General features: G+C 40.3%; 1 protein-coding gene across 2 annotated transcripts; it reads right to left on the bottom strand.

The window, feature by feature from the left end:
* Window positions 1-1786: 1786 nt before the first annotated feature.
* On the bottom strand, window positions 1787-20338 carry wdr45b (WD repeat domain 45B). 2 transcript variants are annotated; one of them, XM_078279840.1, is made up of 11 exons: window positions 19790-20338; window positions 18401-18475; window positions 15365-15521; window positions 14622-14723; window positions 13973-14060; window positions 11368-11462; window positions 10462-10652; window positions 9947-10032; window positions 8265-8366; window positions 8017-8138; window positions 1787-4237 (listed from the first exon to the last, which is right to left on the bottom strand). In XM_078279840.1, exons 1-11 carry the CDS (start codon window positions 19811-19813, stop codon window positions 4131-4133), a joined length of 1149 nt encoding a protein of 382 aa, XP_078135966.1. In that variant the 5' UTR covers window positions 19814-20338; the 3' UTR covers window positions 1787-4130. The 2 variants fall into 2 exon arrangements, with proteins under 2 accessions (XP_078135966.1, XP_078135967.1); XM_078279841.1 differs by lacking the exon at window positions 15365-15521 and having other exon boundaries at window positions 19790-20332.
* Between the last annotated feature and the right edge of the window lie 94 nt (window positions 20339-20432).

Raw genomic sequence — 20432 nt, forward strand, 5'->3', positions numbered from 1 at the left:
AGCTTTTCCTATTCTATTTTGCCTGGAAACGCTTCCAACACGCTCACGCGACGCATCCAGTGTGTAACCGGCCTACTGCTCCCAATAAGTGACAAAATAACGCCAATATTTTCCTATTTACATGTTGTGATTTGTATAGTCACAGTCTGTACAAATAGGGTCATAGCTATATGCAATAGCTATATTCTCAGAAGGCGAAGCACTGCTACTTGGGCGGAGTGATTAGGGCAACACCTGAAAAGCACCGTTGTTGCTCTCTGCTCCTCACCCTATTTTGTCACTTATTGGGAGCAGTAGGCTAGATTGAGCCGGTTACCTCCAGGATCTGTGCTAAGCTAGGCTAGCGGTGGGTGCGTCAGACAGAGTTACGACACGCACGGAGATGAGAAGGGTATGTATGGACTTATCTAACTCTGTCCCAATATGTCTGCGTTTTCCTTTAAGACCCTCTAAAATGTTTATGGGGCACTAAAAGGGTAACTTCTTTTTTTTTTTATCTGGACCCTATTTTCCTATGTTTTTGTGTGTAAGTGACTAATGGAACAACAATCTTTGACATTGGTCCGACATTAAGAAAGACCGCTGCTGTCAGAGAAACAAGCTGCAATAGATAATTAATAGGGCAATTGTGCAGCTTGTATTTATGTTCAAAAAAGTGCTTGTTTTGCCACTGACAGGCTCAGATAATAAGTGTCTGACAAAAGTTTGGAAAGGATTTCTAAGGGAGGTCAACCTTTCTGTTAAAGAGTAAGATCCTTTTATTTTAATTTTTTTTAAATAACCTCCGCGACATTGCATTTGCTAAAGCTATCATGCTCTATGTAAATGAACAGTAATTTTAGCATTGTAAAATACACATTCAAAGTCGACAGAAACAAAATAAAACTATGAAAAGCTGTTTTAGGTTGTCTTTCCACTTTTCCAACCATCACAACTCTAGTTTTGGTTGAAATAAACACATAGTTTACCGATTTACAATGTGAAAATAGGTTGGCTCTATATACGCTAAAGGTATTGCTTTTTAAATGGAGTCTGGTGGGTTTAGCGCTAGTCACCTCAGAGCTGGTTCTGGTTAAACAGAAAGGTCTCAAAGAGGTTTTAAAAAGGTCTATATCTGTAGGGATCCTTTTCGTAATGTCAGAATCAGGGTTCATACGCATTTTAACTAATACTTTTTCATGACTTTTTGGCAAATTTCCATGACTATGTATTCCTGAAAATGTCAGTCGACATTATACAATAAGAATAAAAATCTGTGTTAAAGTTTCCCCTCAGAGGTTTAACAATAAAATGAATGACAATTTATGTGGTTCATAGTGGGATTCATAATATCGCTCCCCGGATATAACGGTGAGGTTAGGACGACGTGAAATACATTTATTAATCACATATTATACTGTGTTAAAAAAAAAATTCCATTGCTTTTCCAAAACTTTCTGGGTCTTTTTAGGTTTCCAAAACCTTTCCAGGCCTGGAATTTTGCATTTTTTTAATTCCATAACTTTTCCAGTTTTTTTCAAAACATATGAACCCTGCAGAATAATAATCTGAGCCTGTCAGCGGCATAAACAGAACTTTTAGTGGACCAAGTTGACAATGCACATTTGCCCCATAGGGTTACATTACAGACCGGTCTGTGGCTGCCGGTTACAGCATTCACGCTTAATACTGGACCAACTTCTGAGATTGTTCACAGATCAGTCACTTACACACAAAAATGGGAAAATAGGGTCCAGTCCAATTATTCAGTTTCAGTACAACAGAGAGGCACTTGTTTTCCACAATATAGTAGGCATGTTATCAGCCCATACAGTTTAACTGTAAAAGCAGATGTTAAATTTTATTCACAAATGTAAATGCAGGTTTTACAATCATTCCAAGTGTGTCAGACACAAGTTGGCGTTTCAGTTTGTGCAGCCTCCCCACGGGGTCAGTGACCGCCAAGTGCTGTGCATGTTCAACAGAGTGACACCGGCCGTCGTACAATCTGATGCAGAAAGCCACAAAGATTAAAATGCGTTTTTGAAATGAAAGAGAAATGCTGTCAATTAACAGGACAAATTAAAAGAAAGAAATATTCCATTAAACATTAACACAGTTCCACTTTAACATTTTCCGCTGTGGTGGATCCACGCTGAACACATCTCCTGGTTATGGCCACGGGGTTTGACGAAGCACTTCAGAGTCCCTGATTAGCATTAGCAGAATCCAGGGTTTCCCCCATTGTATTGAAAGCCTGGTGGAGTTATTTTTTTATGTATTTTAAAATCTCCAGTCAGCTTTTAGCACTGACTTAATGTGTAGGGCCCTGTGGAATCTGTCTTATAGCTTCTTTTTTTTTTATTCTCAATTTTGCGATTCCGTCCTTTATTTGTTATCACTGAAACTATTGGGCTCTACATTAATGCTGCCATCAGTCTGTGACTGGCCCCAGCCTGGCCCTCGTCGAAAATAAAGACACTTGCCACCGGGCTAAACAACTTTTCTGGGGGAAACCCTGGAATGGATGGATGCCCCGAGGGGCATGGTGAAGCAGTTCATGGAGATACACTGACAAGGCAGACACGTGTTGTCAGGATAAGAAGTGAGCATACAGCTGGGACTGGAGAGCCACACTGGCCAACCAAAACCAATCATCCTTCAGGAGACTTTTGGATTTAATAATGGCTTAACATTAAAAACATGAAGTGCAGTTTTGAACCAAGTTCTAAATATTCACATTTTTACAGTTGATCTAGGCTGCTGAATCTCATCCAATCCATTAGCTTTTTGTGATTTAAGATGGAAAGCGTGCGTGTGTTTAGCTCTCAAGCAGAAACAAACTCTCAAAGACAGTTCAACATTGCGGAAAATACGGAAGTTAGATGATAAGATCGATACCACTTTATTGTCTGTAGGGTTAAATATGAAGCTAAAGCTAGCAGCAGCTTACTTTAGCATAAAGACTGGAAACCTGGGGAAAGAGTTGGCCTGACTGTCCAATGCCAACACTTTTCTCTTTCGTCTATCTGAACAAAAAAAAAAAAAAAAAAGTGTAAAAATGACAACTTTGGGAAGTCACTGCTCCCAGCTAAAACAAAAAATAGTCGGGCACATAACCCCTGTAGAAGCACAGCGTTACGTTTCAGTTTTTGTAAGGATTAAAGAAGGTATGATGTTTTAATTAGTGATCTTTAGAGGCGTTACCTTCGGGCAGAGCTGCTTCCAGGCTTTATGCTAAGCTAAGATAACCGGCTTCATATCTTTCACGACTCTCGGCGAGAAAGCAAATGCGTAACTATTTCCCAATACATGTTAAATATTTTTTTAAAGCTTTCGTGGTCAGGTAGAGACGACAAACACTCAACTTTCGCAAGCTCTTAACAAAAAACATATTGCACAGTGTATGAAAAAAAAGGTAATGAGGGAAACAAATATACATGTGACATTTTTTTCTGCTACTATTCTGTACAGCTGCGTGTAGTTAGAAGTTCGGTCTGGCGCGGTGTGTTTGTACAGTGAATATAAGAAACGGTTCTATGTCACCTCGTTCGGATTCTGCTCTGGGGACACCTAATATGGTACATTGGTATATACACAACACACACATGTATATATGACAACAACAATATGTGCACACATACAGATTCTCTCCAGTCTCGAGGCACTCCCTATAGTTAGGTAAGGTGGTGTTAAGTTGACAAAAATCTCAATAGTTTTCAATCCGTCTAACTATCACAATCATCTGTGATTAAAAAGAACTGCCCTTTTGTAAATTCTTCGGAAGACGTCTTAAAAAGCGGCATGTCGTCCGTTCAGAAAAATAACTTCCTCTCTTTTCGCTAGTGTTTGGTTTGGGAGTCCCTCTGTCCAGAGACAGTCCTCAGGAGTCTGTGACAGACAAACGTCTGCGTCCCTGTTGGTGCTTCCGTCCGTTCCTCTTGGCTGTAAGGGGTCTCCCCCCCCTGCCCAGTCTGTGCTTCTCTTTCTTTGTCCTCCCTTCTTCTGATGCTCTCTTACAGAGTCTGTCAAGATAAGGAGAAGTGCAGCCTGGGAGATCTCCTCCAAAAGAAGTAAAGAAACAACAAACCAGGCTGTGTCATAGCAAGTTTCCGGAGAGGGGGGTAGCGGGGTGTGGGTGTGGTCAAAGGTCATATTTTCTCGTCCGTCATCTCCAGGAACTGGGCGTACACATCTCTGGCACACTCCCCTTTCTGGTTGAACAGGAACTTGTAGTAGCTGCCGTCAGCACAAATAGCTGCAAAGAAAGAAACCAGAGTGGGAACTCAGAAAACCCTGACAGTTCTGTAGTTTTATTAGAATGCAGTGGACCATGCTGCAGAGATCAGGAACAGTCAAATTAATTAAAGGGTAACTACCATTTTTTTTTCAACCTGGACCCTATTTTCATATGTTTTTGTGTGTAAGTGACTGATGTAAACAATCTTTGAAATTGGTCCAGTATTAAGCGTGATTGCTGTAACCGGCATCCACAGACCGGGCTGTAATGTAATCCTATGGGGCAAATGTGCATCGTCAGTTTGGTCCACTAAAAGTGTTGTTTTTACCGCCGACAGGCTCAGATTATTATTCTAAGTGTCTGACAACATTATGGAAAGGATCCCCTACAGATATAGACCTTTCTGTTTAACCACAAACAGCTCTGAAGTCGCTAGCGCTAAACCCACCAGACTCCATTTAAAAAAGCAATACTTGTATAGAGCCAACATATTTTCACATTGTAAATCAGTAAACTATGTGTTTATTTCAACCAAAACTAGAGTTGTGATGGTTGGAAAAGTGGAAAGACGACCCAAAACGGCTTTTCATAGTTTTATTTTGTTTCTGTTGAATTTGAATGTGTATTTTACGATGCTAAAATTACTGTTTATTTACATGGAGTCTGGTGGGTTTAGCAAACGCAATTTCGCAGATGTTTTTATGTTTAAAAAAAGGATCTTACTCTTTAACAGAAAGGTCGACCTCCTTAGAAATCCTTTCCATAATGTTGTCAGACACTTAATATATTAATCTGAGTCTGTCAGCGGCAAAACAAGCACTTTTGTGAAGGTAAACAAGCTGGACAATTGTCCTATTAACTTACAATGTAGCTTGTTTCACCGCTGCCGACTGCAACGTTCTTGCTTAATACTGGACCAATGTCAAAGATTGTTGTTCCCATCAGTCACTTGGACACAAAAACATAGGAAAATAGGGTCCAGGTTGAAAATAAAAAAAACGGTAGTTACCCTTTAAGACATGACATTGACTGTATATCACTGTCAGAATCCACATCTCTTCTCTTTGCCCCCATCATATCAAAAACACCATTAGACCATCAGCAGTCAGACTACAGGTTTGGATGGGATCGAGTACTGATACAGCTTCACTTTTCCCTCACCAAAATTCAGTTCAGTCAGGCACCTCGTGTGAAATGGGTTATAGAAAATGAACAGTATGGATGGCTCTCTGCAGGGTTAAGAATGGGGATGTCATCTTCCTACATAGCTAGGAAGCTAACTGTCTTGATTTTGATGCATAATGCATGAATGAGATTGACACAGCTGTACATCTCGTTTAAAGTCGACTTATAGAACACATTTCCACATATTTCTTTATCAGTGCCATAAACGTCATCTACCAGAGCTTTCGTGACTAAAACATTGTGAAGGATACTCCACTCGCTACTTATTGGTTAAAGCAAAACAAAAAGAGAAAACAATTACAGAATTCATATATCAATTTTACCTTTTCTTAGTTTTCTCATCTGCTAAGTTGAACTCACTAGAACAGGGATCTTCAACAGGGGGTCCTCAGAGTCAATGCATGGAGGCCGCCAAATTATTGTTAACTTTTGAACGTTATTTCAAAAGTCTTAACATGAATCCAACATATTATTTGCAAATATATCCCCACTGCTTACTGGGCCTATAGGTAAGGTAGTCACTAAGGCCATCCACAGATACAGTAGAGGATTCACTCTGCTACATGTATGTTCACCATTAAAACCATGCCAACAATTATTAGTTGATTAACAACTTATGGCCCTAACTGCCAATAGAAGATTCAGGATGACCAAATATTTCAGAGCCTAACTTTGCAGTGTTTTTGAACCATTCATTTTACCTCTGCTTACCATCTTGCCACCACATCTAATTATGGATGTATGCGCACTCCGTTCATGAACGTAACTATGTAGCTGATATCGAAACAAAAAATATTACACTTAAACACACTTATTTTAAATTACTTTTAACTGACCATATTTTAAGTATTATTATTGGAAACGTTGTAGTATTTCTATAATACGGTGGCCGAGATGGTTCAAGACAAATACAAAAGCTACAACACAAACGCAAAAGCTACAACACAAACGCAAAAGCTACAACACAAATACAAAAGCGACAACACAAATACAAAAGCGACAACGGAAGTGAGTGGTGTGTTGACAAATGGAGCCGGAGGAGGAAAGTTCTTGTATGTTTGAGATGTAAGTGAAACATTGTTCCTGGGTAATTATGATTACTGTTGCTACATGATTATCACAAATAAGCAATGTTGTTCAATATCTTTTTTATTTTCATATGTATGTACTTTGCCATTTAGGCTAAGAAGCTACAGCTATAACGTTAATCTTAATGGTGCCCAGTGTCTTTTAACACGTGGGTGCTACGTTTAAAGTCTATAGTTTGTGTGTGTGTGTGTTTTTATATATATATATATATATATATATATATATATACACACACACACACACACACACACGACTGGTAACTGGTGTGTGTGTGTGTGTAGTTATGGCTACGGTAAACGGATGTTTAAAGTGAATGCTAATTGTGCTACCGTCAATATGCTGCCTATTACAGTGTTAGGGGGCGTAATATGTCATACACACACACATACACTGTCTATGTTCACGGTCATACACGGTTGGTCTGAATGAAATAAACCCAGAATTTTAACCATGACCTTGCTTCGGGCTTACTACTGGAAAATAAAATAAGTAAATAAATAAATAAATAGAATTCAGACTGTGGACTCTTGTGTTACACTGTATTTAAAGCCATGTAAAAGGGTTTGTTCATAGACTGTATATTACCATTTGTACACTATGGTTTTGTTGCATGTCCTCATCTTACCACACACACACACACACACAGCGTTCATACATATGAAAATAAAAAAGATACTGAACAACACATTGCTTACAGTAATTGTGACAATCACGTAGCGACAGTAATCATAAATTAGCAAGGAACCATGTTTCACTTACTTCTCAAACATACAACAATTTTCCTCCTGCTCATCCGCCACCTCTGTTTGTCAACAACACACTCACTAGCTTTTGCGTTTGTGTTGTAGCTTTTGCATACGTGTTGTGGCTTTTGCATACGTGTTGTGGCTTTTGTGTTTGTGTTGAACCGTCTCGGCCACGTCCTATAGTATTGTTTTTAAATTAATTTATTTCATTTTTTAAAACTATATCAGAGATTCCATCTGCGTACCACTAGAGGCAGCTCACGTACCACCAGTGGTGCTCAACCAGTACTCTACTGCTACGAAGAGTCGTTATTTAAATTGAAGGAAGAAAAAAAAAGACAAGTGTAAAAATATTGTTGTTGACATTGTTGTAGATGTACCCTGATGACAGAGAAGAGCGCAGGCCTATGTGGCCATTTTAAGCCCTGAGGTTGCTCGCCACACAGAGTGGCTGTGGTCAGTAAAGCGTGATTTATGCTCCTGCGTTAAATCTACGCCGTGGCTACGAACATAGGTACGTGGAGATACCGACCCTACGCCGTAGCCTGACGTCACCTCTCGAAAAATGTAACTACACGTCGCTGCAACGCACGACGGCCCTGCTGTCTCTCTTAAAGAGATCACACACCAACGCAAAAGTATAAACTTCAGTCCACTTATGTAGGCTACAGCGAAAGATCTGCGTGGAGCCCCCGCAGAAGCATAAATCACGCTTTAGAGTGACGAGATGAGACGGTCTTGTATCCTGAAAAGCTGCACAGTCCAAAGTGAACTCACCTATGACAGCGTTGGGCTCTGTTCCAAAGGCACACACACAGGGAGAGCCTGAGGGGACCTGGAACTTGGAGAAGCTCCACTTGGAGCTGAAGTATTTGGGAAGAAAGCTGGCTGATGCCAAGCTGCAGAGAGAAGGACACAATCAATCAGGACATGGTTGGAAGGCAAAGTCAGTTTCACTTTTTAACATCAACATTTAGTTGTTTTTTGTATTTATCCTAATCTAGCTAACGTGCTAGTAGACTAACCTTGACTGTTTGTTCCTTTTGGGGTCCTCTGCAGCGAAGATGTGCACTGTGCCATGGTCGCTGGACACGCAGATGAGGGACGCATCCTGGTTGAAATTAATGCTGAAAAAGACAGAGCAGATGGAAATTATGACAATTGAGATCCATTCAGATCAACACAGAGACACAAGATAGTACAGTGGTGACACTGCTCACCACTATTATAAAGGCCTGACCACACTTCCTATACAAACAGGGTTACTATTATTACAGGATTATCATTAAAGTCCATTCTCAGAGTGGGTCCACTTGGTAAAAAAACTAAAAAACCTCAAGACCTAAGTGTAGCAAAGTTCTGGCTGCAGAGTGAGTAGCAGTACTACAGCGTGCAGCTTTGCAATAAAAAGTAGTGTGTGACCTCGCCGCCAAGTATGACACTAATGCATTCAATGTCTTTACTTACTGCTACACTGAGTAGAAAAGTGAAAAGTTCTAGCCTGGCTTGAAACAAAGCTTATAATTACCTTTTATTATCTATCTTTATCGTCAGCAAAGCAGCTTTTGTATTGCCCTCTTCAGATTTTTATTTTTTTTAAATCAGGACCATTTACATGTTATGCTGTAAAAACCTGAAGTTGTAACTGCTGTTGTTGTGGTTTCAATGTAGGCGGTGGGGGGATGTTTTTTGATCATGCACAACAAAACATGCAAGAATTAAATCCCCCTTCCAATACCACCATGGATATACCCGGCCAGCCGTGCCAAAACACTTTATGAACTATAGTATTCAATGGAAAATAATCTCAAAATGAAATAGCACAATGTGGTGTCTACATGAAACACAGTGTGACATATCGCGGCAAAAACACAATACTTTCCCCCAGGAAACGCTCATTCGTTCCTCGGGAGTGTTTTAATCCAAACCATCATCACCATCTTTTTCCTAAACGCGTCGTTTTTGTGCCTAAACGTAACTGTCAGCGCTGCATGACGCTCACTTTTTCTGGCTGAACTCCACTACCACGGCCCCTGAAAGGACCATCATCTGGCAGTGCCTGTGGCCGGCTCACAGTCACCTATTGGCAGCTAAACAACTGCTGCTGGTAGCCGGCGTCCCGGAGCTCTGGACGCTAAATACAACCAGCAACTGCTGCTCGGATTCTTCTATAGCACTATAGACTGTTCACGTTACACCGCTTTACTTAGTTTAAAATACTGCTATTTTAGGTGTATAATATATGGTCTTTCGGTAAAGCAGCATTGATCACTTTGAGGAGGGGATACATTTTGTCCCCACCGGGAATAAAAGTAATTCAACACAGGCAGGTATATGTAGACCAGAAAGGGGGAAATCGCACCCTGCATATAATGTTCACCAACACTCTCATAGTAACTCTGAATGAAAGAGGCGTAACATACACCTTCCACAGTACTGGAGTGGAGCCTGTGGTGATGGTCCATGTCTGACGTAGCAACTCGCACTGCAGCTACAACTTGTCAACATACCGTATGTGCTTGTGGGAAGAGCAGTACTCGATTTTGTTGTCAAGTGGAAGAAGCTGATTGTTTTTTTTGTTTTGTCATCAGCATCTTTGAAATATTTGCCCTGCTAGGTGTTTTCATCTGATGACATGGACAAAAGGACAGAACGGTTGTAACGCTGTAAGGTAAAGATGTGAACAGTGTTATTGCTCAATGCTCACCAATAAATGTTGGCAGCCTGAGAGCCTCGTCTCAGCTCCTGTATGAGCTGACCCGCAGATGTGTCGAAAATTCTAATTAGAGTCCCCTGTGGAAACACAGCATTGGATTAGTATTAACTCAGCAAGAATAGAAACTCAAAAAAACATTCAATTAACTTCAGCATAGGGCTGGGCCATGTGGAGAAAATCAAATATCACGATATTTTTGACCAAATATCTCGATAACGATATTGTAGGCTTGATATTGTAATCGTTGCTTTCACATAATATTTACACAATGAGATTTGTGATTAATAATCATCAGAAATGTGGATACAATGACTAAGTTGGCTATAGCTAGAACAGTCTAGAAAGTTCAGAAAATTACATCACTTTACTGTAATGTAGCCTTTAAAACCAGGAAAAGACAACACGTGTCATATTAGGATATCCAAAATCTAAGACGATATCTAGTTTCATATCACCATATCGATTTATATTGATATATTGCCAAGCCCTTCTTCAGCATGGCTTACCTTCTCTGACGCAGTAGCTATTCTGGTGCCCTGCAGATTCAGAGCGATGCAGCACAGCGCCCCCTCGTGGGCGGGGATATCCACTGGGGGCTTCTCTGTGTTGGCCAGGTCCACTATCTGCACATGGCCTGAATGAGTGCCAGGGAACGCCAACAGGGAGTTGTTGCTGTTGGGACACAGCACGCACAGACCTGAGGAGAACAAGGGGGGACAGAGGGAAAAGGTTGGTTATAATGTGCACATGAACAATTTGTATTTCATGGTTCCAGTGCTTTGCTAAAAGATGCGGCACATTTATACCGACTCATTAAATGGAAAGCTTTGGGACTAGATTTGACTATAACTTAAAATAATGTTCCGTGGGTTTAAAAGACGCTACACCATGCGGTACACGTTTGTTAAAGAGTCTGTGTGGTTCCAGAGGTGAAGTATGTGCACAGAGGAGAACAAGCTCATTAAAAGTAGAGATGTTCTGATACCAATTCCAGTATCAGAAAAGCCTCTGATACTGCCTAAAATGCTGGTATATGTATCAACAAGTACTGGCGCTTATGCACCGATCTGATACCACCTAATGTAGCAGAAGAAAATCTACTTTAAATGTAGTTTATTTACTGTATGTCCTTTATCCGTTATGACTGACTATCAAACTGGATAACAAAAAGTTCTATGGTGTTCATTGTTTGTGTTTCTTTAGGTTTCACAAAAGGTTTAACCTGAGCCAGGCCGAACAACAATGATAGCAATCCTATCACATCCATACAGGGATAGTAGCACACAGCTTTTAACATACTGGTATCAGATCAGTACTCCGTACCGGCCGGTACACAAGTTCAGGTATTGGAAACGGTATTGGAAAGGAATAAATGGTATTAGAACATCTGTAATTAAAAGTCTTGGACTGACCTTTAGGGTTATAGCAGGTCTCAAACACATGCAGCTGATGGGGATTGTGGGTAAAGGTGAAGACTTTGATCATTGAGTCCAGGACCACCACAATCCTGAGAACAAAGGAGAACCAACACACAGGCTAACATTTGAACTAAATGTCAGAAAACTGCACGTAAAAAATATAACTATCGTTCTTTTTTTAGTGCTGCTTTTTATAATCAATTTAATGTTTAATTTGTTCAATTAAAGAATGTTGGAAATTATTGCCTTTCATTTTTTGGATTCAACAAGCAATTTGTTGTATTTTAGCAGAATACTGAAAGCAGCAGAAAGGCAGAACTAGGTACACTTTATTATTATCTGTTAAAGGGTAACTACCGTTGTTTTCAACCTATTTTCCTATGTTTTTGTATCTAAGTGACTGATGGGAACAACAATCTTTGACATTGGTCCAGTATTAAGCAATATCGCTGCAGTCGGCAGTTACAATGTAAGTTAATAGGGCAATTGTCAAGCTTGTATTTACCTTCACATAAGTGCTCATTTTGCCACTGACAGGCTCTGGTTATTATTCTAAGTGTCTGACAACATTATGGAAAGTTTTTCTAATGAGGTCGACCTTTCTGTTAAAGAGTAAGATCCTTTGTTTAAACATAACAACATCCGCGAAATTGCGTTCGCTAAACCCACCAGACTCCATGTAAAAAAACAATAATTTTAGCATCGTAAAATACACTTCAGAGCTGTTTCTGGTTAAACAGAAAGGTCTCAAAGAGGTTTTAAAAGTCTCTCTCTGTAGGGATCCTTTCCATTATGTTGTCAGACACTTAGAATAATAATCTGAGTCTGTCAGTGGCAAAATGAGCAATTTTGTGAAGGTAAATACAAGCTGGACAATTGCCCTATTAACTTACATTGTAGCTTGTTTCACCGCTGCCGACTGCAGCGAACTCGCTTAATACTGGACCAATGTCAAAGATTGTTGTTCCCATCAGTCACTTAGAGGTTGAAAAAAACCCGTAGTTACCCTTAACTTATCACACTTAATATTGTTATAGCGATATTGCATATTTTCCTGATGTCGTGCAGCCCTAATTGTCCCTGCATCATAGCGTGCCAACCGTCTCTTTACCACAGTACTACTGTGTGATTAAGACTGAGAAACATGTTAGAAAGAGTTATGTATGCCCGACACAAAAAGATATCTAAACAGTATTTTGCAACTGTCACAAATGACAAAAAATGCCCGATGACAGTCCCTGGACCAGGGTTTCTGCAGGTTTCACCAAGTCAAATTTAAGACTTTTTAAGACCTATATCACGACATAAAAGTACAACAAAATGCAGAGTCACAAAAGTACTTACAAAGTTAATAAACGTATTAAAATTGAATAAAAGCGACACAGAGAAATAACCTGTAAAAATACAGGAAATTACATTTGGACGAGCGACAGAAAACACTAGAAAATTCCGCAAGAAATTTTGACAGTGTGCCTACTTTGGTGCACATCCAAATAACACTGGCTAACAGTACATCTGCTGTTTGACATGTCCGGAAAAGAGAGGACAACACGGCCTACAGTAAAGAGTCTCCTTGATAGGAGGTGTGTGTGTCAGAACTTGTTGCTATGCTGATTTCCGCAGTGAGGGAGTAGAGGAGGGAGGGGGAGACAATATCTTTAATGGGTCAAACATGTCCATTTAATGATAATTATACCTCTTAAGTTTGTTATGTAATTCAAAAACCGTGGGTCCAAACGGCACAGAGCAGGTAACAAACAGGGAACCGTCTGCGTCCTTCCAGATATTTCTTTTCATTTTTTCTATCGGCAGTTGGTATGAACAGAGCCAAAAGTTTAAGTCCGGTGGATTCCATAGTTACATGTCTGCGACCGGCACAAGACTTCCTACATTTTGACCAACCATGATGTATGATGAAATGAATGAAAAAGGAAAAATTGCAGTCCTCCCCTCTGGCTCTCCCCATACACACACATTGTTGAATCCGAAACGGTCTGAAAACTGGACGATACATAAACTGTGATTCGGTAGAAACCGTGCTTGATATCAGAATGCCCATTCAGCCCAATAAAGGCCAAAGTCTTGTCTTCGGTTTAAACTTTTAATTATTTTTCTACATTAAAGTATGCCGATACAGTATGCCCCCAAAGAGGGGTTGTTTTGAGCTATGTTAAGCGATTTCCCGAAGATTTCCCATTAAAGTCTGTGGAAAATTTCGCAGCGTTTTTTTTTGCCGATTACATGAAAACGCGCGGCAAATCTTTTATTCAACTGATAGCACACCATTCACAGTCATTACACACGTTTTGATGTATTTTATGTGCATGTGTTGGCAACGCTCCGTGACTAGTAGCAGGACAAAAATGTGTTCAGATTGCTGCTATTGCAGCACATCGGCACACTGAACTACCTCGCCACGGAATAAAAAAAAATAATTTCAGTGAGCATTAGAGGTAGCGTTACATGGACGTAGGGAAATTAAGACCTGTAAGACCTAGAACACAATACTTTTTATTTAATTTTATTTGATTTTGAAATGTTAGACTTTTTAAGACCCCTTGGAAAACCCTGCCCTGGACACATAAACCAGCCGTTTTACCTGTCACGCCGAAGCTTCACTGCTTTGACTTCTGTTGAGAACTCAATCTCAATAACAGTCTTCTTCTTCAGGTCATCCCAGATCATCACTAGAGTAGCAACAAAACAAAAAAAGGGAATACTCAACACAGCCGCATGAACAAAACATGCCAAGTGTCATACTTATATCAGTATCACGCAGTATGAAGGAAAACCAGTTGGGATGATATGACCTGACATTCATTATATCCCATTTTTTCAGCACTAAAAAGGGTCCCAGTTTCAAGGTATACCACGGTTTGAAAAAGCCACTCCAATGTTCCGTCATACCGTTCCTGCGGTATGAGCTGTTTTTTATGAGCCATCAAGAACAGGAAGTGCAGTTTAGACATCCCTCTCCCTCTCTAAAAATAAAATACAATGTCCCCCCCAGACATTTCAAAATAATACATTTTAAAGCTGTAATTGCAATACCGTGATATTTTTGCTGATATTTTTCCTAATGATATAATTCATGAAATAAAAAAGACCTGGATAAGCAGCAGAAAATAGAACTGCAAGCCATCATTTATCAGAACCAAAGCCTGGCATAAGTTCAGTATAAAGCAATACTGCTGATGTTGGGAAGAGAACAGCAATCCGCATTGCTAATGTCAGTAGAGAAAACATACCTTTGTTGGTCGGGTACTTTGGCTTCTTTCCTCCTCCCACTAGTGCTAAATAGTTGCACCTGAACAGCATCTCCACATGGCCGACCCCGCCCTCCAGGAACTCTGAAAGTCAACGTCATTGGTAGTAAACATCGATAATAACAAGTTTAGGGGTTACACTGAGAAAAGAAACGCAGCCCTTTTCATCACCACTAAGTGTAAACCGTGCTTCAAGTAACATTATGTACACTGCTTCTAAACACTGCTACATGGAGAAGTAGCTTTCACTTTCTAAGCTCCACATATCTGGAGCTAACTCCCAGATAACTGCAGGTCTGCTGCAGCTCTCACTTCTTTTAAATCAAGGCTGAAGACTTTCCTTTTTGATGCTACCTTTCTTTAAATAATTATTCATTTCTTACACTGCACTGTAACTTTTATTCTTGTATGTCATACCTGTCTTATTCTCTTTTAGCTGTTTTTATATTTTGAACTGTTTTAACTGCTCCCTAATGCTTTATGTTTTTATGTTTTACGTAAAGCACGGAGTTGCCTTGCTGCTCAAATGTGCTGTACAAATAACACTGCCTTGCGAATTCATCTCTAATGGCCTCCACAAGAAAACCACAATGACAAGAAATTCTCTGCCTCCCTCGCTCCATGTACAAGAAAGAGAACTGCTACGAGGCTTTAAAGACTGCCGTCAAAGAACTGCACATGGATTAGCACAGGAAAAAAAAAAAAAAAAAAAAAAAAGACCATACTTGGTCCTGTGAACGAGTCCTTGATCAGCTCAATCCGAGGAGTTAGAAAAGTCACTCTGGAGCCGGTCATGTGCTGAGTCACATTTCCAGCCTTGTTTGGGGGAAGACTTCCTCTTATATCCTTCAGAAGTTTCAATTCTGTCACAATACTTTGTTCCTGTGTGCAGCAGAATTGCTTGGTTTGAATTATATTTCTGCAGTCACAAGCCAAAAAGCATAGTTTTTCTTCTACAGGATATTTGTATTCAAACAACAAACTGCATTTTGTTTGCACTACTACCGTAAATGTAGTACATGTATTATACATAAGCACAAGGATATTATGTGAATCATCAAAAAGTATGCCAACATTTCAAATTCTAGCTCCTGTCCTCTTGTCATTATTCATCAAATTCAAAAGATGAAACAATAATAATAAAGGCTTATAGACTTTTCTGGAGGAAATAAATGAGATCAGAGTAAATATCCAGGAGACCAAAGAACAGCCCAAACCGTTCTTGATGATATCAGGTAGAAAAATGAAGTTGACCGCCCTGATCGCTTAACAACAAGACCTTAATCATACTGTAACTGTAACGCCTTCATGAAAATGTGGCGGATTGTTTTTTGCAAGCGACAGTGCTGCAAAATGAAGGGTTGTAAAACAGGAGCAGAATCCACAGTGAACTGCTCAGGATGTCAGATAAAGAGCTGCGGGCGACAGGCGCCATGTCATCAAAACATACAACAGCTTTTCCTCTGACATTAGTGACACGTACGGCAAACCGGGCACAGCGTGTTGATCCGTTGATCGACAGAAAAATTATTCAGCAACTATTCTGATAATAGGTTCATTGTTAAAGTCATTTTTATAGCCTAAATGCCAACGTTGCCTAGTTCTAGCCTCTCAAAACCCCTAAAATGTGCTTCTGTTTTATATCATTGTAAACTGAATATCTTTGGGTTTTAGACTGTTGGGACGGATAAAAACCAAGACATGATGACGCCAGCTTGGGCTCTGGGATTTGGCAACTGGCAGGCTTTACTACATTATGACATTTCATAGCGCAAACTCATTCAATTAATTGAGAAAATAATGGGCAGAATCTTTGATAAAAAAAAAAAAAGGAATCGTTGGATGCAGTTTGTCCATATCATGTGCTCTGAACACTCAAGTTCAATGAATTACACCAGTTCATACAGGAATGAGATGCATCAATGACGTGTTATTAGTTATTATGGAACCCACGCAACTTCGAGGCAAGACCCGCCCTTCAATAGCATTCACATGCTACGATTGGCCAGGCGTCCGTGCCTACGCTAGGTAACGTAACCCGATTTGTTCAGGTCCTATCCCCTGACAAATCGGCTACCCTAACCTTAACCACCTGAGGTCAATGCCTAACCCCAACCAATCGGGCTGCTTCGTAAGGCGGGACTTGCCTAGAAGTTACGTGGGATCCATAATAACGCATCAATGACACCATAATGGTGAATTGTGTGTTTTCAAATTGTTGTTCTATTTTTGACCAATAGCCAAGCCTGATAAGAGGGCTTCACAGGTGCTGACAGATACCAGGTAACAGCTAGGTAACTTGGATTTCTATTCTGTGCATGCTCTGCCTTCTAACAGGTTTGGCTTTTGGTAAAAACTGGTTAACTGGAGTTATATCCAGGTTACTTCTAACAATTTACCTAATTCAATGTCGGTTAACGATTAAGTGATGCAACATCTTAAATGACTTACATGTGCAATGTAATTACAAAAACGTGTTCACAGTTCAATAGTGTTGCTTGCCCCTGGTCGGGAAATCATGTCTTAATGGTTTTCTTATGGCGTTTTTCCATTACATGGTACCTGCTCGACTCGACACACTGTGCGTCCGTTTTCCATTGCAGATTTTAGTACTGCCTCAGCGTGGCTGGTCGTCTTATATGCCGGCTCGACGCACACACCAGCGCACAAGTATAAACATCAGGCCACTTGAGCTTGTTTTACAGTTCTGTGGAGGCTCCACACAGAGCTTTCGCCGTAGCCTATGTAAAAGTGGCCTGATGTTTATACTTGTGCGCTGGTGTGTGCGTCGAGCCAGCATGTGTGTGTGTACGTAGGCTACGGCGAAAGCTCTGCCTGGAGCCTCCGCAGAACTGTAAAACAAGCGGCGCCGCAGTAAACTGCCGTGACCTAACGCGACACACACACACAAAACGTGGAAGGTGTGTTGTTGTTGCCAGAAGACACATTTAGTTTCAAATAAAGCTGGAGGCAGCAAAAAAAAAAAAAACAGCTGGTTAAACTGTTTAAAAATAGCGGGTTTGTTCAGGACACCCGTCTGTCGCTTTCACGTCACCTTTTGGTATCGGCTCAGCTCGTTTGGAACCTTGACTGAGGTGGTACTAAAAAAAGTACCTGTTAGCAGGTACCAGGTACTTTTTTTCGTAATGGAAAACCAAAAAAGGCGAGTAGAGTCGAGGCGAGTCGAGCAGGTACCACGTAATGGAAAAGCGCCATTACTGTATGGATGCCAGGGTTTCCCCCAGAAAAGTTGTTTAGCCCGGTGGCAAGTGTCTTTTTTCAATGAGGGCCCGGCTGGGGCCCGTCACAGACTGATGGCAGCTTAATGTAGAGCCCAATAGTTTCAGTGACACCCAAATAATGGATGGAATCCCGAAATTAATAACTTAAAAAAAGCTGTAAGACAGACTCCATAGGGCTCTACATTAAGTCAGTGATAAAAGCTAACTGGAGATTTGAAAATATGACTATGCCTACGTTTCCAACCGAGCCGCCCCACTGTAACTGTAGTTTAAAAAACGTCTTAAAAGTACATTAAATTCCCCCCCAGTGGCTTAGGCCTAGTGGAGGGCAACTTAGGCCCGGTGGGCCACCAGGCTTGCATTACACTGGGGGAAAATGCCAAACTGTATCAAACTGTTGAGACTTGGCAGACTGCTCAGTGAACTTGTATGTAGGTATACACCCTAACAGAACATGTGATCAATGTGAAAAAGTATTTTCTAGCAAATATAAACGTTGATGTCTACAGAGCATGTTACCTTGTTTCTCCTTCTCCTTAAGAGGATCTGTGTTGTACACACGGAATCCGTTCTCCATTCCACAGGCAAAGCATCCTGGAGAGAGACACAGTGAGGAAACATCAGAAATCCATCCCCAACAGTTGTTGTCAGAGGAGCCGCTTTTCACAAATATCTTTCAAATGACACAGAGAGCCTGGGACAAATGATTAACCTCTGCTGGAACTCATGTGTCGCACTGACCGCTACAAGATATCATTCCTACCACAGGCAATACAACTTTTTTAACAGGTCATCACTGAGTGTTAGATAAGACTCATATGCATCACAATACTGCACTAAGTGCAAATTGCACAAACATAGATTTTACTAACATCTTTATAAATACTATTTAGGTAGTTGTACATTTTTATTTGCCACTTGTATATACAAGTGCACATTCTATCCTCTGTATCGTTTTTTTTAATAGTTGTTCTTGTATTCTATCCTATTTATTATTTCTTGTATATTCTGTATGTATGATGTGTGTCTTATATGTTGCTACAGTAGCACTGAAATATCCCAATTTGGGATCAATAAATTATATCAAATCTAATGTAAAACTGACACACAACGTATGTAAACATATGATGACGATATATCTATCTATCTATAGATAGATAGATATATATAGATAGATACTACAGTATCTATCTATATAGATAGATAGATACTGTAGTTCAAGTGCTCATATGAGGCCTTTGGTCAGTTTACCTTAATAACGTCACACCGCCCTCAGTTCTGGCATAGCTAGTTGGCACCAGTCGTTTCATGTTTAGTTAGACTGACCAATTAAGAAGAATACTTTAACTTTCCTGCATGTGTAAATGTATGTAAACATTTTAACAGTGCTGAGTTTTATTATGCAACGTTACAGATTAACAGAAACAGATCAGCCTAATAAAAGCCTGGGCAGCAGCAGCAAACATAAGCCCAATAACGCGATAATAACGGTAGCTGTTACCTAGCCAGCTAGCGCTAGCGGTCACCAATGGTCGGCTAATATCGTTAGCTTGGAAGTTAAGATGACCTACATGAGTAATTGCATACACTGTTCTTATCTCAGTACTTGGCCACATGTGTATGTCCCCCTAACATTATCTAGTCAGGTTAGCTGACATAACGGTATGTATTGGCTGAAAACAAGAAGCTAACGTGACGTTAGCTGGCTAACTGAGCCAACGAAGCTATTTGGCCAGCTAAAGCTAACATTAAGTTACCGTTTTTGGTGTCACTACTACCACACAGCATCAGCAGCATCGACATAGACTTTTAAAAGCATAAACAATGTAAAGCTGTTGTTAGATAACGCTACGCTTAATTTACGATCTGGTTTAGCAACGTTAGCTTAGCATCCACGACGCTTCTTACCATGATCCTGGTTAAATCCAGCATAAATGAGCCCGTTCCCGTGAGGATTGGACGGTAGTAGATTCATTCTTTTAACAGGACAACCGAAAGACAACTAATCACTTTAACAAGTAAACAATCCTCCAGCTGGTGCCTGAAGAGCTACTGAAGAGCTAACTGTTAACTACTACCATTCCTCTGGAGTCGGCTTCTGGCAGAGAGAAAACAACAGATGAGGAGGAGGCTGGTTCCTGTCTGGAGCGGAGAGAGAGCGCGCTGTCAGCTGGATATATTGGTATAATATATTATATATATGGTAGCAAACGTATCGCAGTGCATTTGAGATTGAGGAAGGTTTCAGGAAGGAGCTACGACTTTGCCGTTTTCGATGAGTAAATCACCTGTGAATCATAGTTTGTCATCAGCAGGTCAATATACTGTAGAGATGATCTTGTAACGTAAGTGTAACGTTAACGTTAGCGCCAGTGTTGACTGAGAAGTTAATTTACCAGCGATTTAAAAATATTCAAGTGAAAAATACTGATAGTTTAGAGCCTTTTGTGGTGAGTGACGTGGCATCTCACCATGAGCTTACATGTAGCTATTTTAGTAGTCTACCTGAAATATACGTATCCTTTGAAAAGCAATGTTTTTAATGAGACAA

The sequence above is a fragment of the Sander vitreus genome, chromosome 21 (genome assembly GCF_031162955.1).
Source record: "Sander vitreus isolate 19-12246 chromosome 21, sanVit1, whole genome shotgun sequence".
Lineage (NCBI taxonomy): Eukaryota > Metazoa > Chordata > Actinopteri > Perciformes > Percidae > Sander > Sander vitreus.